Source organism: Equus caballus, chromosome 13 (assembly GCF_041296265.1).
Source record: "Equus caballus isolate H_3958 breed thoroughbred chromosome 13, TB-T2T, whole genome shotgun sequence".
Lineage (NCBI taxonomy): Eukaryota > Metazoa > Chordata > Mammalia > Perissodactyla > Equidae > Equus > Equus caballus.
The window spans coordinates 36,313,648-36,333,701 of NC_091696.1; the positions used below are offsets into that span (position 1 = coordinate 36,313,648).

The following is a 20,054-nucleotide window of genomic DNA, read 5'->3' on the forward strand; positions in this document are numbered from 1 at the left end:
GTCCCACCAGAGGCCTTCCCCCGTGTTCCTGGGGAGGTGGTCCCGTGGTGTCCCGGGGCGCCATTGGAGCCAGGCGCAGGGCATGCCATCCTCAGCCCAGCCGTCCCAAGGTTTTCCCGCTGAGATCAAAACACACACGCTTGTCTTGGTCATGTGGTTCGGAAGGCTGCCCTCGTGTTAGCACTGGACGCAGCCCATGTGCCTCTCCCGGGGACTTGGGAAGCGGACTCCCCTGCGAGTGCCGAGCCCCAGAGCGGTGCGCTGGGCCTGGCTGAGCTTGGCAGGTCCCCGCGCTCCTCTCAGAGCACGCTGTACCTGTTGCCCTGCGGGAGCCCGGGAAAGGCCGCCTCCCCAGAGGCCGTGGTGCCCGTGGGCAGCCCCTGCGCAGAGGAGAGGACCCCTTTGTGAGGGAGGGCCACAGAGGCTGGGCTCGGGCAGGGGAGGGGCTGGCAGGCAGAGCCTGGCCCAACAAGGAAGAGCTCGGCTTACAGGGCTGGGGAGTGGGATTTTCCATCCTCCTCCATCCTCCCCTCTTCTGGAGGGGAAGCCAACCAGCTTCAAGCTTCTGGGGTGGCGGTGGTGGGGAGGAGGGCGCAGGGTGGCACCCTGGTCCGAGATGCCTGTCTGCCTGGCACCTGCCCCTGCCTTCCTTGGGCGTGGCCTCTGCCGGCCCTGTCTTGGACAGGAGCCCTTGCTCTTCTGCTTTGGCGGACACAGGCAGGGAGGTGTGGCACCGGGGGCCCTTGCCCGTGGTGCGGCGTTGGTCCTGCACCCGTCCGGGTGGGCCCACCATGGCAGGGGTAGAGTGGTCTGGCACTGGTTCTCCTCTCTTGGCACCTGCTGTAGGGTAGGGGGCCGGGTGGGGTGCTGGCCCTGCTCCCGTGGGTTTCAGCTCTCGTTGGTGCTGGTGCTCATGTGGGCCATGTCACCTTCCCTTCACAGCTAAGAGTGATACTGTCAAGTCACTTATAGGCATATTGAAGGGAAGTGCGGGGGCAAAGCCGTGAGCAACAGTTAATGGAGTTTATACTCACTCGCTGATTGACTAGAAATGGAGAACAGCTATTTTACTGCATAGAATTCAAATAAAGATCTCTTGAGATGATTATTTACTGCATTCAAATCAAGTAGAATACCAAGTGAAATGCAATGTACTGAAATCCAAAATCCTATTAAGATTTGTTTCAAATCTTAAGTCTTGTTTTAAATCAGAACTAAGCTCACTTTACAAACGCATATCCTCAAGATCCCAACTTGCTCTGCAGTCTTTTCTAAAGCCAGTAATCACGAGTGGCTTCAAAAAAGACAGTTTTAGGGGCCAGCCCGGTGGCACAGCGGTTAAGTGTGCATGTTCTGCTTCAGTAGCCCAGGATTCACTGGTTTGGATCCCTGGTGTGGACATGGCACCGCTTGGCACACCATGCTGTGGTAGGTGTCCCACATATAAAGTACAGGAAGATGGGCATGGATGTTAGCTCAGAGCAGTCTTCCTCAGTGAAACGGGGAGGATTGGCAGCAGTTAGCTCAGGGCTAATCTTCCTCAAAAAAAAAACAGCCAGTTTTAGGGGCCGGCCCCATGGCAGAGTGGTTAAATTCGTGCACTCTGCTTCGGTGGCCCAGGGTTTCGCCGGTTTGAGTCCTGGGCGTGGACATGGCACTGCTCATCAGACCATCCTGGGGTGGCGTCCCACACGCCAGAACTGGAAGGACCCACAACTGAAAATACACAACTATGTACTGGGGGGCTTTGGGGAGAAAACAGAAAAAAAAACCAAGCCAGTTTTAGATAAATTGACACAGCAATGGCAATATTTGTTAACGCAGAAGATGGCTATTGAGGTATCTACCTAACCTCCCCTGGACAGATGTGACCATCTGAAAAATCTCTCTGTTGGTACATATACAAGGGCAATTTTCATTAGACATTTAACAATGGCATTGAGGATATCAAAATAGTAAAATTCTCTTTGCCTTTTATTTGTAAAAGAATGAAAAAATATTAACTGGAATTCTCTTTTTGTAAAGATTGGCACCTGAGCTAACATCTGTTGCCAATCTTTTTTTTTTCCTTCTTCTCCCTAAAACCCCCCAGTACATAGTTGTATATTCTAGTTGTGAGTGCCTCTGGTTGTGCTATGTGGGATGCTGCCTCAGCATGGCTTGATCAGCAGTGCCATGTCCACGCCCAGGATCTGAACCAGCAAAACCCTGGGCCACCAAAGCAGAGCAAACATATTTAACACTCGGCCACGGGGCCAGCCCCTTGACTAGAATTCTTAACATATGACCATGTTATTTCAACTGGTTCTCCTCTGGGGGTTACAAACCAAATTCCCTATGGTGGCCAGACAAACACTATAAACAAGGGAAGCAGGCCAGGAGGGACAGTGAAGTGTACATGCCCCATCTAAAGTGGGGAGCTTTGACAAATTATTGCCATGTGGGAATACAGTGACAGTTGGGAGATCTTGAGTTTTTCGAAGAAGTCAAAAATCCAGATTTTTATAAGAGAATTTTCAAATTAAACTGTTGGAAACTATTCTAAGAAAAACTTTAGGACATTCTGTATGGCAAACAAACAATGTCAGTTAACGCCGATATGGCCCTCTAGACACCAGTTAACAACCTAAGGTCTATTACCCACCATTTAAGCTCATACCATACCTGGGTTTAGGAACACTGGATTTTCCCAGAACTGCATACTTCAGCAATTCACATAGCTGGCCATGGGTCACCTCATAGTTTTCAGCCAATAAAAAAGTAGATAAGCGAGCTTTCTGCAAAAATACATCAGGGTATGACAAATTATGATTATCGAGAACAGCAACAAAGCAAGGCAAATTATTAAAATACTCTAGTTTCTGATTATTTTAGCAAATATCCAAACAAAAGGAGGGTTCTAATTAATTGGAAATGAAGGTCTAAAACCATATCCTGTGATATGACATTATTAACAGAATATTTAATAAACATTGATACAGAACCTTAATTACAGATACTTGTTTATGTGCTAGGGATAGTAGGATAAAACATGATTCATGCTCTCAAGGAACCCATTCTACTAAGGCGAAAAAATGCAGAAACAAGTAATTAAGATACAATGTGGTAAGTGCTTTTACAGGGATATAGCAGCAAAGAAGCTAACCACCTTGGGGGTTAGAGTTTTGGGGATAGCTTCACTGAGATGAAAATACTGGGGCTGGGCCTTGAAAATAATGAGTCAGCCAGGTAGGAGGGAACATTGCATCTAAACACACAGTTTGGTTTGGCTGGAGCCAAGATTGCACGTTGCAGAGCAGTGGAGATATTAGAAGAGAGGGCAGTGGAAGCCAGATCACACAAGATCAATGTGGTCAAAGGTAAGGACTCAGACTTTATCCTGGGGCATCAGGGAGTCCCCTAAAGCTTCTCCCCTCCTTAAAATAGCTTTGCACTTATATGTGGTTATTAAAGTAGTTCATGCTTGTTACAAAAGAGTCAGATAATAAAGGTAAAAGAGATAAAAGACAGACGATAGATAAATGAAAATAAAAGTCATCTCTCATTGTACAACTCAGATAATTACCACTGTCATTTTGGTCTGAGAGGCAGCAGAGTATAGTGGTTAGGAGCTCAAGCCCTGGAGTCACACTACCTGAGTTCCAACACTAAGCTCTACCATCTGGGACAAGTGCCTGAAACTAAGACTCGGATTCTTCATCTACAGAGTAATAATAATTCTACTTCATGAGATTATTGGGAAGACCAGTGAGGTAGTGCAAGTGCAGTGTACTGAGGCTGGTGCCTGACATATCATAAGTACTTAATAAACAACAGCTATTATTATTACTTTTCCCCTGTGACTTTTTTAAGCTAATGTTGAGCACTTATTATTAGCCATTTACAGTTCTGAGCACTTTACATCTATTAAATCATAATTAAAGTCTTCTTAAGTGGGTTCTACTATTATACCCATTTTACAGATAAAGAAATGGAGGAATAGATAAATGCTAGAACCAAGACTGGCATGCAGACTCCAAAGCCAAAACTCTCTTTGTCTCTGTCCTGAAGGGATTATAGTATACACTGTTTTGTAACCAACTCCACCCACCAAAAAAAAATCCTGTAAATATCAGTTAAATATAACAGACGTCAATTTTGATAATAATCCATTCTCTAAATTTACCTAAAAATTTATAATTTATCTGAAAAAGTTCCCTACTGACAACACTTGTTTTTTCAAAAGAATTATAAACAATATTATGATGAGCATCCTTGTATAAACATCTTTGTACATCTAAATTCCAGGATAAATTCCTGGTCAAAACAACCATGTATATTTTACATTCTGATAAATATTGCTAACTCCAGAAAGAATGTACCAATGTGTAATTACCAACCAGAACTGTATGAGATTGACAAGGTGGGAGTGAGTCAGGTAGGGGTCTATATGGCATTGAGTCATCACTGTTGCCAAGCATGGGACATCAGAGCCTGAGTAGGGTGAGGAGGGCATCCTGTAGGGGAGACAGCCCAGGACTAGGGATAGGAACCTAGGACACACATGCAGGAGGGTGGCCTGGTGTGGGGTGTCAAACCCTGAGAGGTATGAGGAGGACATCCATGCTGTGGGAAGTAGAGAGCAGCGAGGCCTCATCTCAGATGTCAGAAACTCATTAGGGTAAAAGAGGGCATCAATGCTGAGGGACAACGGTAGCCCTTTACAGAATTCAGAGCCCAAACAGGGTGGGGGTGGCCACATGAGAAGGATACAGGAGGGGGACCTGGTACAAGGTCAGGGTGACAGAGCTCTAGAAGGGTGAGGAGGGTGTGGGGGAGTGGCAGCAATGGGAGACTGATCAAATGTATTGAAGATAATGGGAGTCAGGTTTCTCACTGTTAGAGAAGGAAGTTATAAGTATGAAAAGGGAGAAAACTACAAGCAACCCTGTGGAATCGAATTGGAAGTAGAGATATTGATTGAATTCATGTTTTTCAATATGCATGGATACGGAAAAATATTTAAATGTAAACATTTGTATGTGTGTTTGGCTATATGTGTATATTCATATACGCACATATTTCCTAGCTCTCTTTTGGGACTACTGATATCCCAAGAGCAATGAGCACATCTAGCATCCAGATCTTCAGTTTCTAAATGTCATTTTACATTAAAAAAAACTAAGTATCCTAGGAGAAATGCCTAATTCCAGGGCTGGGGCAGGGAAAGCACACATGCGCCTGGAAAATCTTTTTGTGCCAGAAAAGTAAATGCTCAAACAATGATGGGGTCATGTCAAAAGGACACAGAAGCCAGCCTCATGACAAAATCTGGAATCTTTTCAGCATCAATAAACCACTGAATAAAAGAGGTATCCATGAGTTCATACTGATTAAAAAAAAAGGAATAAATTGCAAGTCTGAGGAAGCATCTCCCTACAAAATTAGAGAAAAAACAGTAAGTTTAGAGAAGCTTAGCACACACTATCTTAATCAAGTAATCAAGGTTAGTATCACCAGTAATGGGACAAATCGAAATCATGTACAACCGGATACAAGTGAACAGAGTATCACTTCTGCAATATTTCTGCCAGAGATGTATACCCTGCGTCTAATTGATGAGGAAACATACAAACCTAACCTGAGGGACATTTTACTAAATAACTGGTCCAGGATTCTTCAAAAGTAGTAAAGTCATGAGTGTCAAGGAAGACTGAGGAATTGTCTGGACGGAAGGAGACATGACAACTGAATGTAACACATTCTAGCCTGGATCTTATTGCTTGAAAAGGATGTTACTGGAACAACTGGAGAAACTCGAATGAGGCCTATGGATTAGATGGTAGCAATGTATCAGTTCTTTCCTGATTTTGGTGGTTACAGAGGATCGTTCCTAGGAAATATACACTAAAACGGGGGAGGGGAGATGGAGCATTGTGTTAGCAACTTCCTTCAAATGTTAGCTGGGGGAGTTTTGGGTACTGTTCTTGCAACTTTTCTGTAAGTTTGACAGTACTTCAAAATAAGAAAGTGATGAGACTGTCAATTTCCTTACACTTATTACCACGTTAACCTTTAAAAAACTGTTTTGCTAACCTGATAGGCAAAAAAAGAAAAAGGAATCCCCCTTCAATAAAATCTGTTTCCGAGCACTAACTCCCGTCCGGCATCCTGGATGACACATCGTATCTTTTGTTGATCTTCTGTCTCTCCCCACTGGAACCTAAGCAGTGGTCTTCCATTCCCTGCTGCAGCCCAGGGGCTCAGGGCGGCGCCCAGCACCCGGCCCACAAGAGACAGGTGACGACTGACGGATGAACGACCCATGCTCAGCTCTCAGCAAATGGCAGGGACGACCAGCAGCCTCACGACTCCCCTTTGGAACGTAAACTGCACGAGGGCAGGGAATCGTGCTTCCGTGCGCCGGGATGTCCCCGGCACCTAGAACAATCCCTGGCACACGGAACACCCGAATCAACGTCTGCCGAGTGAACATCCGTCCTGTGTGCCAGGTCTACACAGGTCTAACCCGCCAGTATCTCCCCGGAGGTGGGAGGCGTTGCCCCGTCACTCCCATTTTACAGCTGGGAGAGCCGCTTCCCAGAGGCCGGAGGGCGGGGCGCTGGGCCGAGGGGCTGGGAGCTCCGAACCGCCTCGGGCCGCCCCCTCAGCCCCACCGCTCACCTTGGCTCCGGGCCGCCTCTCCTCAGGTTCCGAGCGGGCTCTCCGCGCCTCGGCCGCCCCGACGTGCTTGCCGCGGGCGCGCCTCCTCTTCCGGCCCTTCTGGAGGAGCGCCCCGGTCCTTCCCCTCTCGGGCTCCATGAGGCTGCGCAGAAAGACGGGCGGGAGCTGAGGAAACCCCGACGGCCGGCTTCCCGAGCGGGGGGCAGCAGGGCGTCCACCGCTACCGCCTCCCTCGGACCCTCCCCACTTCCGTTCACACAGCGCGCCCCGCCGCGGAGCGAACCGCGCCGCCCCAGGCCTAACGGTTTTACCGTCCGCGCCGGAGGCAGGATTCCAGACGGTTCCCCAAGGGCGCAAACGCGACTCTGCCCGTCGGAAACAGGGAACGGGGCGCCCCAAAATGGCTCCCACGCCCCCGAGCCCCAAAAACGCCGAGGAAAAGCCGAGCAAAGAGCTCAGACCGCCGCCACCACTCCCTCAGACTCAGCCTGAGCAGCCGCGGCGACTCCCTCTTGAGCCGCGCGCGGGGTTTGAACGGACCGGAAGTGGATTCGGGCGACTTCCGGCTGTTGGCCCCTGAAGCGAAAGGCATATCGGGAACGGCGACTAAGAGGCTGGCGCGCGTAGCGGGGGAGTTCCCGGCGGGGTCGCTCCAAGTTCCGCGGTGGCGTCCGCCGCAGGCTGGGCAGGGGCGCGCGGCGTCAGCCTCCGTTCTCTGCAGCCCCGGCGTCTCCAACCTGCCCTCTCACACCCGGGCTGAGAGGTGTCGGCCTGGAGCCTCAGGCCGCCCTGTGCGCGAGGTTGGAAGGACCAGGGTTCTTGACTGTGTGGCCTGGAGCCCGTGTCGGCGCGTTCTAGGCCTCGGGAAACGACTGGACGTGACAGCGCCTTGTAGACCGGTCGCAGGTCTCAGGCAGCCCCCAGTTCCTCCATGAAGCCGTTCACCCCACCACGTCCTAGTGAGCCGTGTAACTCATAATGTGGATCGTTGTGGCCTTCTGCCTGATGCCTGGAAACGCTGTGCACATTTCCGATTTCTAGAATTGGTGTAATAGAGAAAAGTGTCGGTTCGGAGTTGGATGCCCCCGGTTCACGTACCAAATATGTGTTCTTTGGCAAACGACCGAAATCGTTTTCTCATCCATTACATATAGGTAGCAAAAGTGACTACTTTGTACAGTTGAGGATTAAATGAGGTCGCCATCTTCAGTGCCTCCTATGTAGTAAGCAGTGAATAAATGTTAGCTATTATTCCCAACTCCCCATCACACCTCATAAACAAAAAACTAGAACAGGAGGCCCCTGCCTAGTGAAACTCTAGCTACTCATCAGAGTAGTTTGTCTCATTGCACTTAAGACCTCGGGAAGCCCATCCCTTTCTGTGGACTCAGGGTCTTTGGGGATCCTTTATCATATACTACCTTCCAGTAGTTTACCATGGATGTCTGGTTTTTTTCTCAGATATTTTAAGCTCCAAGAAGGCTGGACCTGCCCTGTCTCCTCAGAACTGGGCTGTACACACAGCAAGGGCTTGAAAATTGCAGAGGTGAAAAAATAAGCTTTTCAGTGCCTCTATACCTCTACAATCACTTGAGTTCTTCAGTACTACTGTAAAACAAGGGGAGCAGAAAGAATTAGTGTAAGTTTGCAATAGGTACTGAGGCCCACGCAGGTAAAATGACAACTGAAATCAAAAGAGAGGGTAGCAGTTAGTACAAATTTTGCCTTCAAAGTTTAGGTCAGTTTCCTCTCACTCACAATACGTTACTACATTAATAGTGAGGGTTATACCATTAGTTTGTTAGCCTATTCAAACAGGAGTGTGAATGAGTTTGTTGAACATATTGGGTTGTTTTACATTTTTAGGCAGCTTGGATTAACTAGGAGAAAGTCAATTGCACCAGCAAATGGAAATCTAGAAAGAAGCAAATCCAGTAAGTAGTGTGCTTAGTTTCTTTACATGTTGTAGCTTTGCACTTTTAACACTGGCGGCGCCTAAGGACACCCTGATCTTTTGCAGAGCAGCCGTATGACTACTTAATTGTCATTGATTTTGAGTGGACATGCTGGAATGATGGGAAACCCCACCAGAGCCAGGAAATAAGCATATTTGGACTGCCAATGGCCAAGAGTAGCACTAGATGAGTAACTTTAAGGTTTATAGATAGAAATGAGTCAACAGCTAGTTTAAGAAAACAAAATGGTCTATGAATTGGTAGTTTACTATAAAACCTGATTTGACAAAAAAAGAACAAAAACCTAAATACTTAAATGTGTCATCGTATAAAATAATCATGTGTTATCATATAAAATACTTGTTTTAGGGTTACGTACAAAATCTCAATTGCACAGAAGCTAAAAATATACCTTTGCAAAAAAGAAGTACATTTTAACTTCCGTATGGTCTTCATATTTGATTGTGGAAATATGTTCAAGAGTTTTAAGTAGATATACTCGTAACTTTAATATTTTTACTTATTCTTTGGCATAACTTTATTATAATCATGCTGCTTTGGTCATTTTAGTATGCTTTGGCTAAAACAATGATTGTTTCATAATGCTATGTGGTGGTAATCAATGTTTAATTTAGAGTGATTGCAGCATTAATTTAACAATCATGTATTCAATTGTCAGTTGATTCTTTCTTGTGGTTGAATTTCCAGTAGTATTGCTGGACACATCAACTGGAGAGACTGAATCTGAGTTCCACGCTTATGTTCAGTCTCCAGAACATCCAGTTCTTTCTGAATTTTGCACAGAACTGCCAGGCATAAAGCAGGTATGCCCTTCTCTTTTCCCCACCTCTCTTCCACCTGCCCCCAACCAAAAACCAAGCGAGTATGATGCAAATACTAAAATTCAGAAATCAGTTTTAAAAAGAAAGCAAAAGCTATATACCAGTTGGAATTTGATTTATTCAGTGTTAAGAGAAATATCCCATCCAGAAGTCCACTGAAATCTTTAAAAATAGGGAAGAATGTTGTTATAAAAATGAATATCAAATTTATTTTGTGGAAATTAAATGACATCAGATTTCCATCAGTCTGGATTTAATTATTATATTTTGATGTGATTTTAGATTGCTCAACCTAATTTTTCTTATCTTGAAGAGTTCTAATCATTATATTGTCTCTTTCTCATGTGTTTTACCATCTTTCACTAGATAAACTCTTTGCCAGTTAGAACCTCTTCTTTGTTATATCCCCCCACAGTTCCTATTTATGTGCTCAGTCTTTATGGAATTCGATTGTTGAATTCAGATTTGTGACTCTCTTGAGGCTCAAGTTGATGAAGGAGTCCCTCTGAAGATTTGCTTATCTCAGTTCTGTAAATGGATTCAGAAGACTCAGCAACAGAAGAAAATTATTTTTGCTTCTGGGGTTGCAGATCTTTCTACTTCCAAAGTAAAATTATGTGCATTTGATACTTAGTCAGGTAAAACATAAATTATATCTATCAATTATAAGTGAGTAGCATTACCAGTATGTAATTCTTTATCCCTAGTAAGAATTATACTTGTTAACCTCCTGGGCCAGGAAAAGAAATCCAAATGCCTAGCAGATGTTAAACAAGAATGGTAAATTTAGTCATATTTTTAAAATTACCATTCTGAGATACCTTAAAATTTTAAGACTTAACTTTAAGAATCTTTCTAGAGTGTTCCTGTCTGTTCTTCTGAATTCAGGTAAAGATGATTTAGTGAAAACTCTTATCATGCTATTTTCTACAACCTTGAATAAAAAGAGTTCTCATTTAACTCACATCCTTTGCTTTTATACTTTCACACTCACTAATATAGACATCAAGAGAAAAAATGGGCCATTTGGTAGATCTTTTGTATGCCCATGATGTATTATTATCATTAATAGTCATTAATAGCAATGCTGTGCCATTGATAGCATAGCACTGATAGTCATATTTGGTTTCAGGTTGCTATAAGATGTCTGTTTTCTCAATTACATTAATATTTTCTTAGAATATTGAAAGCAAATAACCTTCTCCCTATAGCCTTTGTAATTTGACGCCTTACTCTTCTTCCTGAAATAATCAGTGTATTTTATTGGGTATTTAAGAAACTTTGAAACTCAGTTACCAAGTAATTTCTTAATAGAAAGTATGTAAAGTGAAAAATTGTTAGATATTAACAGAGAAATTAAATCTTACTATTTTATATGTTATATTATTATAGCATGATAATATACCACTATATATTATTCTAAATCTTACTATTCTATTTTATATCATCTTTTAGTGTTTTATTTATAAATGATGATAGCATAAGTAAAAACTGCTGGCATCATTGTCTTTTTGTAAATAAATAAGTGGAATTTATTGGCTCACATAAATGAAAATCCAGAGGAGGTAAACTTCAGGTTGGCATCATTGACTTTGTTCTATTTTAATATACTTCATGCAGACTGGGACTTGGGGTTTTCTTGGAGTATGAGTGTAAAAGAAAACAGCTGTTAAAACCCGTATTCTTAAATTCTTGGATTGATCTCAGAGTAACTTACCAGGCAAGGGTCAAAGATGGAGGCATGTTCACTTTCCTTCTCTTGAAAAATGACTAGGGGGCCGGCCCTGTGACTGAGTGGTTAAGTTCGCGCGCTCTGCTGCACTGGCCCAGGATTTTCCTGGTTCGGATCCTGGGTGCGGACATGGCACCGCTCATCAGGCCATGTTGGGGCGGCGTCCCACATGCCACAACTAGAAGGACCTGCAACTAAGATATACAACTATGTATTGGGGGGGGGGGGGATTTAGGGAGATAAAGCAGAAAAAAAAAAAAGAAAAATGACTAAACTTTATCCCACATGTGAGTATGAGTTTCTACAAATAAAATCTTTTCTTTTGAAATGTTCACGTAGATACATTTCTTAAAGTATGTAAAAACAACACAACAAAAGTAAGAACCTTCCAAATTTAATAGAATGAAAAGTTATGAAAAGTAAGTGGTTAATACAAAGCCTTTCAAATAGTAATCCTTTTTTTTAGATATGTCTTCTTTTATTCGATTAGATTTTCTGCAGAAGAAAACCAAAAAGACTAAGTTGTGCCCTGCAGGAAGTGGGAATAGAATTCTTGGGATGAGAACATTCTGGTTAGTGTAAATTGAAAATCACTTTATTATGTAAATCATTTTATTTGTATAAAGTCTTTCGTATGAATCTTACTTTTTTCTGATGTCACTACTAAGAAACACCCTTCAGCCTAAAGAAAGCTCCTAATCTATACAATTCGAATTGTTTCTAAGACTTTCAAATTGACTTTCATAAAGTATTGTAAAATAAAGACTGCCATCTAATGGTTTTCTGGTTGCTAAAAAGAATGAAAAGAATTAGCCAAACCAAGTGAAGATTAAACAAATGCCCAAATAATACAGTGGACTAGTGAAAAACCTGAACAAGACTATTAGATTACTCGTGAGACATGGTCCCTACAGAATGTTCCTCATATTTTTGTGAACTGTCTAATGAGATTTCACTTCGTCCTCTGTGAGTGTGGGAGATCTTGTCTTTCATTGGTAAGGCTGCCACAGCTTTCCACGAGACCAATTTATCATGATTAAAATTAGTAGATGATCATAAAACTAACAGTATGTTCCAATTTCTATTTAAGTGGTGGTTTTTGGTTTTGGGGGCTTTTGTGCTATGTATCTTTACACTGATACCACAAAATTTGTGTTTGGTAGCTGTTTCGTCAGGGTTGGATAATTCTCCGAATACTGCCCTTCTTGCTTGGAAAATGATCAGGGATGGTTGCTTCATGAAAATTACAAGGTCCTTGATCAAGGTTAGTGGTGTCTTGCCTCTTTTATCCTGTCATCTCAGACTCCAGAAGTAACCATAGGTTCAATGAAATGTAGATGTCATATGTGCAATCATTTATAAATCAATCATTGAAGATGTTTTTCTTTTTTGTCGTATCATTTAACGTATATTAGAGAAATTGTGAATACACAGTTTCTAAAGTTGTTGGACTTGTCTGTGGAATCATAGGTTCCCACTAAGAAGAATCCCAACATTTTGGCCAGAAATTTGAATACAAATCAAGTTGAAGAAACATTGGCCTGCAACAGTAACATTCAGGGTCCCAGCATATTTAATAGTGAGCCTAAAAATACAATAAATCCTCATGAAAAAGTTAAAATGGCATCAATTGGTGTCAATTCTCCTATAATGGTACAGCAAGATCAGTTACAACTAAAGAACGATATAAAAGTGGATCTTCACAAGGTCAAAAGCTGTTTGTCTTTTTTTAATGCTAAGTCCTCCACATCTCTGGGGCAGTTGCAGTCTCCCAGTTTGGCTGCACCTATGCAGAAACAAATAAAAAATGAACGTCTTGCATTTAATACCAGATCTAAGTCTTCAGCAGTTGGTTCAGAATTGGTACTTGTTTGAACTGCCATTTCATCTGTTATTCATGTTTCTGATACAGAAATGAGTTCTGCTCTTGACTGTTTACTTGTGTTGGCCAATTGGGAGGATGTAGCTTTAATGCTAGCCTCTCAGCCTGAGCAAAATATAGATTTATACTTGCTATTAGTGACTCAAACTTAGATACTTCATTTAATTCTGGAGAAAGATTAATGGTTTTAAAAGAATCTGAAACGCTAAGTCATGAAAACTTTGGAGGCACAGAAGAAACTTGTCAAAAATCTGAAACCTCTAAGTCTGCTGTGTATAAGAGTTTACATACTACTATTTATGATGTAAAAGAAGCCAAAGATCCAGGTTCAGATGTTTCTGACTTTAAATTACCTGAATGCAAATCAAGTAGCTTCAACAGTGTTAATGCCAGTATGTCTCATCCTTCAGTTTTGGGGAAACATCCTCTTCTTTTAGGTGGTACTGAAAGGAGTCCATCCGTTCCCTCAGCTTTCCCACCAGCCAAAAAACAGACCTTCACTGTTCATGAAGAAAAGCCCACATCATCTCTTGGCTCCCCAGGGAGAAGGTCTTCCCAGAAGGTTCTCCCCTCTGTCTTAACTTCTACAGTTAACCTATGAGAACCTTGGAAGAGTGGGAGGATGACACCTCCTTTATGCAAGTGTGACCGAAGATCTAAGAGGCTTGTTTCTAATAATGGACCAAACCATGGAAAAGTCTTCTACTGTTGCCCTATTGGGAAATACCAAAAAACCAGACAAGGTTATTTCAAATGGGAATAAACACTTCAAAAGGAAAGAGCCAATAGCATAGTTCTGTCTCATTCCCCAGGAATAAACTTTTAGTTCTCCAGAAATAAGCCCTGTTTATGACAGAAATGTAGAGTTTTCTACTAAAAATTCATGGAGACTCAGACCATCAATGAGGAGTTGATAAACTTTCTTTACATCTAAACTATTTTTACTTTAATGTGACTTTTAGTATAGTAAAGAGAAAAAAGTGTATAGGGCTGCAAGTTATGAGGGTTTCGCGTAGTCTGTAGATGACAGTGAAGCTGTTAAACACATACACACACACACAGTGAAAACAGAGAAAAAGTAAATTTCACAGGTTTCTAATTTGATTCACCAGTTATCTGACATTTGTCTTCTATTCACGTATGATTCCTGATTGTTCCTTGAATTCCTGAACATTACGAGTATTCTGATAATGTCTTACACTATTTTATTTATGTTTCATATATTATTTGCCAAATTTATCATACTTTTTTAAGAACCACAAATGAAATATTCTGTAAACTGTATTTATTACATTAAATATAATAAGCAACCATAGTATATGATATCCTTCTTTTACAGTTAGACCTTGAAACAAATTTTAAACTGTTTTTAAGTTATTTGAATAAAAATGTGACTAATGAAAATCCCTAGCCTATTTTCAAGTAGATACTTGTACTTTGAGAATTATGATAATTTTCTGTTATGTTTTATTTTTCTAAAAACTTTTATGAGTTTTTTAGTTTTATTTCAATGCTTGAAGATTGGCTCTGGTTTGTATATCAATGTATCAGAAGAATTATTCAACTATGAGTTGAAAACCAACAGATTTGGTTCAGAAATTACTTCTATACTGTACATTTAAAAATTCCTTGGCAATTGATGATATTCTTTTTTTATTGAGGTCATAATAGTTTACAAAAGTGTCACATTTCACTTGTACATTATTATTTGTCCGTCACCATATAAGTGCCCCTCGTCATGCTTTGTGCCCAGTCTCCAACCCCCTTCCCCTGGTAACCACTGAACTGTTCCCTTTGTTTGTGTGTTTGTTTATCTTCCACTATGAGTGAAATCACGTGGTGTTTGTCTTTCTCTGTCTAGCTTATTTTGCTTAAAATAATACCCTCAGGGTCCATCCATGTTGTTGCAAATGGGCTGATTCTGTCTTTTTTATGGCTGAGTAGTATTCCATTGTGGTATTCCATTCCATTCCACCACATCTTCTTTATCCAGTCATCAGTCAATGGGCACTTGGGTTGCTGTCATGTCTTGGCTATTGTGAATAATGCTGCAATGAACATGGGGGTACATAAGTCTCTTTGAAGTGTTGATTTCCAGTTCTTTGGATAAATATCCAGTAGTGGGATAGCTGGGTCATATGGCATTTCTATTTTTAATTTTTTGAGAATTCTCCATACTGTTTTCCATAATAGCTGCACCAGTTTACATTCCCACTAGCAGTGTATGAGGGTTCCCTATTCTCCACATCCTCTCCAACATTTGCTATTTTTTATCTTGGTGATTATAGCCATTCTAACGGGTGTAAGTGATATCTTAGTGTAGTGTTGATTTGCATTTCCCTGATGGTTAGTCATGTTGAATATCTTTTCATGTGTCTGTTGGCCATCTGTATATCTTTTTTTGAGAAATGCCTATTCATATCCTCTGCCCATTTTGTGATTGGGTTGTTTGTTTGTTGTTGAGTTGTGTGAGTTCTTTATATATTATAGAGATTAACCCCTTGTCAGATATATGATTTGCAAATATTTTCTCCAAATTGATTGATTGTCTTTTGTTTTGATCCTGATGTCCTTTGCCTTGCAGGAGCTCTTCAGTCTGATGAAGTCCCACTTGTTTATTTTTTCTTTTGTTTCCCTTGTCCGAGTAGATGTGGTATCTGAAAAGATCTTTTTAAGACAGATGTCAAAGAGTGTACTACCTATATTTTCTTCTAGGAGTTCAGTGGTTTCAGGTCTTACCTTTGATCCATTTTGAGTTTATTTTTGTGTATGGTGAATGACAGTGGTGTACTTTCATTCTTTTGCATGTGGCTGTCCAGTTTTCCCAACAACATTTATTGAAGAGACTTTCCTTTCTCCATTGTACGTTCTTAACACCCTTGTCAAAGATTAGCTGGCTGTAGATGCGTGGTTTTATTTCTGGGCTTTCAATTCTGTTCCATTGATCTGTGTGTCTCTTTTTGTACCAGTACCATGCTGTTTTGATTATGATAGCTTTGTAGTATATTTTGAAGTCAGGGATTGTGAGGCCTCTAGCTTTGTTCTTTTTTCTCAGGATTGCTCTAGCTATTCAGTCTTTTGTTGCCCCATTTGAATTTTAGGATTCTTTGTTCTGTTTCTGTGAAGAATATCATTGGGAATTTGATTGTGATTGCATTGAATCTGTAGATTGCTTTAGGTAGTATGGACATTTTAACTATGTTTATTCTTCCAATCCATTTGCATGGAATATCTTTCCATTTCTTTATGTCATTATCAATTTCTTTCAGTAATGTCTTTAGTTTTCATTGTATAGGTCTTTCACCTCCTTGGTTAAATTTATTCCTAGATATTTTATTCTTTAGTTGTGATTGTAAACGGGGTTGTGTTCTTGAGTTCTCTTTCTGTTAGTTTGTTCTTGGAGTATAGAAATGCCACTGATTTTTGTAAGTTGAGTTTGTACCTTGTGTCAGGGAAGTGGGAGAATTCCTCACCCTACCCCCCCCCCCAACCCTGCTTTTCCTTAAGGTTCTTATGGCTGGCCAAATAACCAAAGAGGCAAATTAGCAAGAGAAAATCAAACATTTAATAGCGTGTATACATGGGAGAAACACAGAAGAAACTGAGTAACTCAGCCATCTGGCTGATGCTGCCTGTTTAAGTATCTTCAGCTACAGACAAGGAGGATGTTGGGGATAGTGATTTGGGGCTTCAAAGGGGAGGAAGACAATTTACGTCGAGATGGAATGCAAATGTTTGTTAAACAGGTTTTGCTATGTCAAAAAAATGGGTTTGTTGGTGTCCTTTTATCACACCTATTTTACATCATACTACAGCTATCATATGGTATGAGCTCCTTCCTGGAACAGACCTTCTGTGTTAAAGTCTTTTAGGTAGTTTTTTGGGGGAAGGTCGGCTGCTCTTCCTGAGTCTTTAGATCTTTTATTGTCTTCAGCTCAAAATAGTCCACATACCAGAGTGGCACATCTTGGGGCAGCCTGCCCTGAACCCCATCACTTGCAACTTTGCTGTAGTTGTTGATTATATCTAATAGTTTTCTCATGGATTCTTTAGGGTTTTCTATATATAAGGTCATGTTATCTGAAAACAGTGAGAGTTTCACTTCTTCATTGCCTGTTTGGATTCCTTCTTTTTCTTTTTCTTGCATCATTGCTCTGGCCAGAACCTCAAGTACTATATGGAATAAGAGTGGTGAGAGTGGCACCCTTGTCTTCTTCCTGTTCTCAGAGGGATGGCTTTCAGTTTTTCCTTGTTAGTATGATGTTTGGTGTGGATTTGTCATATATGGCCTTTATTATGTTGAAGTATATTCCTTCTATACTCATTGAGAGTTTTTATCATAAATGGATGTTGGATCTTGTCACATGATTTCTCTGCATCTATAGAGATGATCATGTGGTTTTTATTCCTCATTTTGTTAATGTGGTGTATCACATTGATAGATTTGCAGCTGTTGAACCATCCCTGCGTCCCTGGTATAAATCCCACTTGATCATGGTGTATGATCTTTTAATGTATTGCTGTATTTGGTTTACCAATATTTTGTTGAGGACTTTTGCATCTATGTTCATCAGTGATATTGCCCTGTAATTTTTCTTCTTTGTGTCATCCTTGTGTGGCTTTGGTATCAGGGTGATGTTGGCCTATAGAGTGTGTTAGGAAGTGTTCCATCTTCCTCAATTTTTTGGAATAGTTTGAGAAGGATAGGTATTAAATCTTCTTTGAATGTTTGGTAGAATTCTCCAGAGGGTTTTGATTACTGCTTCTCTCTTTACTTGTGACTGGTCTATTGAGATTCTTCGTTTCTTCTTTATCCATTTCTTCTAGATTGTCCAATTTGTTAGCATATAGTTTTTCATAATATTCTCTTATAATCTTTTGTATTTCTGTGGTAGCCATTGTAATTTCTCCTCTTTCATTTCTAATTTTGTTTATTTGAGCCTTCTCTTTTTTTCTTAGTGAGTCTGGCTAAGGCTTTGTCAATTTTGTTTATCTTCTCAAAGAAGTAACTCTTTGTTTCATATCTCTTTGTTAATATCATAACTCTTTGTTAATATCTCATTGATCCTTTCTACTTTTCTTTTGTTTCAATTTCATTTATTTCTGTTCTAATTTTTATTATTTCCCTCCTTCTGCTGACTTTGGGTTTTGTTTGTCCTTCTTTTCCTAATTCTGTTAGGTGTAGTTTAATATTGCTTATTTGATATTTTTCTTGTTTGTTAAGGTGGGCTTGTATTGCAATGAATGTCCCTCTTAGGACTGCTTTTGCTGCATCCCTTATGGGTTGGTATGGTATATTTTCATTTTCATTTGTCTCCAGATGCTTTTTGATTTCTCCTTTAATTTCTTCAATGATCCATTGGTTGTTCAATACCTTGTTGTTTAGTCTCCACATATTTGTTTCTTTCCCAGCTTTTTTCTTGTAGTTGATTTTTAGTTTCACAGCAGTATGGTCAGAAAATATGCTTGAGATGATTTCAATCTTAAATTTGTTGAGGCTTGTCTTGTTTCCAAACATATAATCTATCCTTGAGAATGTTCCAAGTGCACTTGAGAAAAATGTGTATTCTGCTGCTTTTGGATGTAAAGTTCTTTATATATCTACTAAGTCCATCTGGTCTAGTTTTTCATTAAATTCCACTGTTTCCTTGTTGACTTTCTGTCTGGATGATCTATTCGTTGGTGTAAGTGGAGTGTTAATGTTCCCTACTATTATTGTGTTGTTAATATTTCATTTTAAGTTTGTTAATAGTTGCTTTGGTGCTCCTCTGTTGGGTGCATAAGTACTTATAAGTGTTATGTCTTCTTGGTGGAGTGTCCCTTTTATCATTGTATATTGCCCCTCTTTGTCTCTCATTACCTGTTTTATCTTGAAGTCTATGTTGTCTGACATAAATATGACACGACCTGCTTTCTTTTGTTTGCCGTTAGCTTGGGGTATCGTCTTCCATCACTTCACTCTGAGCCTGTGTTTGTCTTTAGGAGTGAGATGTGTTTCCTGGAGGTAGCATATTGTTGGGTCTCATTTTTTTAATCCATCCTGCCACTCTGTGTCTTTTGATTGGAGAATTCAGTCCATTTACATCTAGAGTGATTATTGTTATGTGAGGGCTTAACCCTACGATTTTATCACTCATTTTCTGGTTCTTCTGCATTTCCCTTGTTTCTTGTCCCATGTATTTCCAATTATCAATTCACTTTGATAGTTCTATATGATGGTTTTCTCAGTTTTCTCTTTATTTATTGTTTGTGTCTCTGTTCTGATTACTTGCTTAGTGGTTACCATGAGATTTGTATAAAAAATCTCATAAATGAGGTTGTCCATTTTCTGCTAGCCTCTTATTTCCTTAGACTAAGTTGATTCCATCCCTTTCCCCTCCCCCTTCTAAGTTATTATTGTCACAACTTATTCCATCTTGTGTTGTGAGTTTGTGGCTAAAATGACAAGGTTATATTTATTTTAGATGTTTTCCTTCCCTTTGTCTTTAATGTTTTAATTGTTTGCTAACCTTTTCTGATGGAGAGCTGCAATTTTCTGATTTTGTCTACCTTTTTATCTCCTTGCTCAAGGCTTTGTAAACCCTTTCTTTTTTTTTTTTTTTCAGGTATGAGGGTCTCTTGAGCACTTCTTTTGGGGGCGTCTTCTGGTGATGAACTCCGTTAGCTTTTGTTTGTCTGGGAAAGTTTTTATTTCTCCATCATATCTGAAGGATATTTTCGCTAGATAGAGTCTTCTTGGCTGTAATTTTTTGTCTTTCAGAATTTTGAATATACTATTTCACACTCTTCTAACCTCTAAGGTTTCTGCTGAGAAATGTGCTGAAAGCCTTATAGGGGTTCCTTTGTAAGTTGTTTTTTCGTGCCTTGCTGCCCTTAGTATTTTTTCTTTGTCATTGGCTTTTGCCAGCTTTACTAGTATATGCCTTGGAGAAGGTCTTTCTACATTGATATAATTAGGAGTTCTATTAGTTTCTTTCACT

The 20,054-nt window shown here is 40.7% G+C and overlaps 3 protein-coding genes and 1 pseudogene across 4 annotated transcripts in view; 2 read left to right on the top strand and 2 right to left on the bottom strand.

The window, feature by feature from the left end:
• The window catches only part of LOC111767533 (uncharacterized), a 27,152-nt gene extending 19,897 nt beyond the window's left edge, over positions 1-7,255 (bottom strand). The window contains exons 1-3 of the mRNA XM_070232565.1: positions 6,975-7,255; positions 6,664-6,805; positions 2,665-2,777 (exon numbers count right to left, since the gene is read on the bottom strand). Of these exons, the coding sequence (XP_070088666.1) occupies positions 2,665-2,777; positions 6,664-6,805; positions 6,975-7,255 (536 nt within the window). The remainder of the gene's footprint in view (positions 1-2,664; positions 2,778-6,663; positions 6,806-6,974) is intronic.
• Positions 1-20,054, top strand: part of REXO5 (RNA exonuclease 5) — a 692,166-nt gene that overhangs the window by 235,925 nt on the left and 436,187 nt on the right. The gene's annotated exons all lie outside the window — the stretch shown is intronic.
• The window catches only part of LOC100147307 (protein disulfide-isomerase-like protein of the testis), a 305,575-nt gene that overhangs the window by 217,938 nt on the left and 67,583 nt on the right, over positions 1-20,054 (bottom strand). The gene's annotated exons all lie outside the window — the stretch shown is intronic.
• LOC100068489 (ERI1 exoribonuclease 2-like) lies at positions 7,254-14,072 on the top strand (annotated as a pseudogene).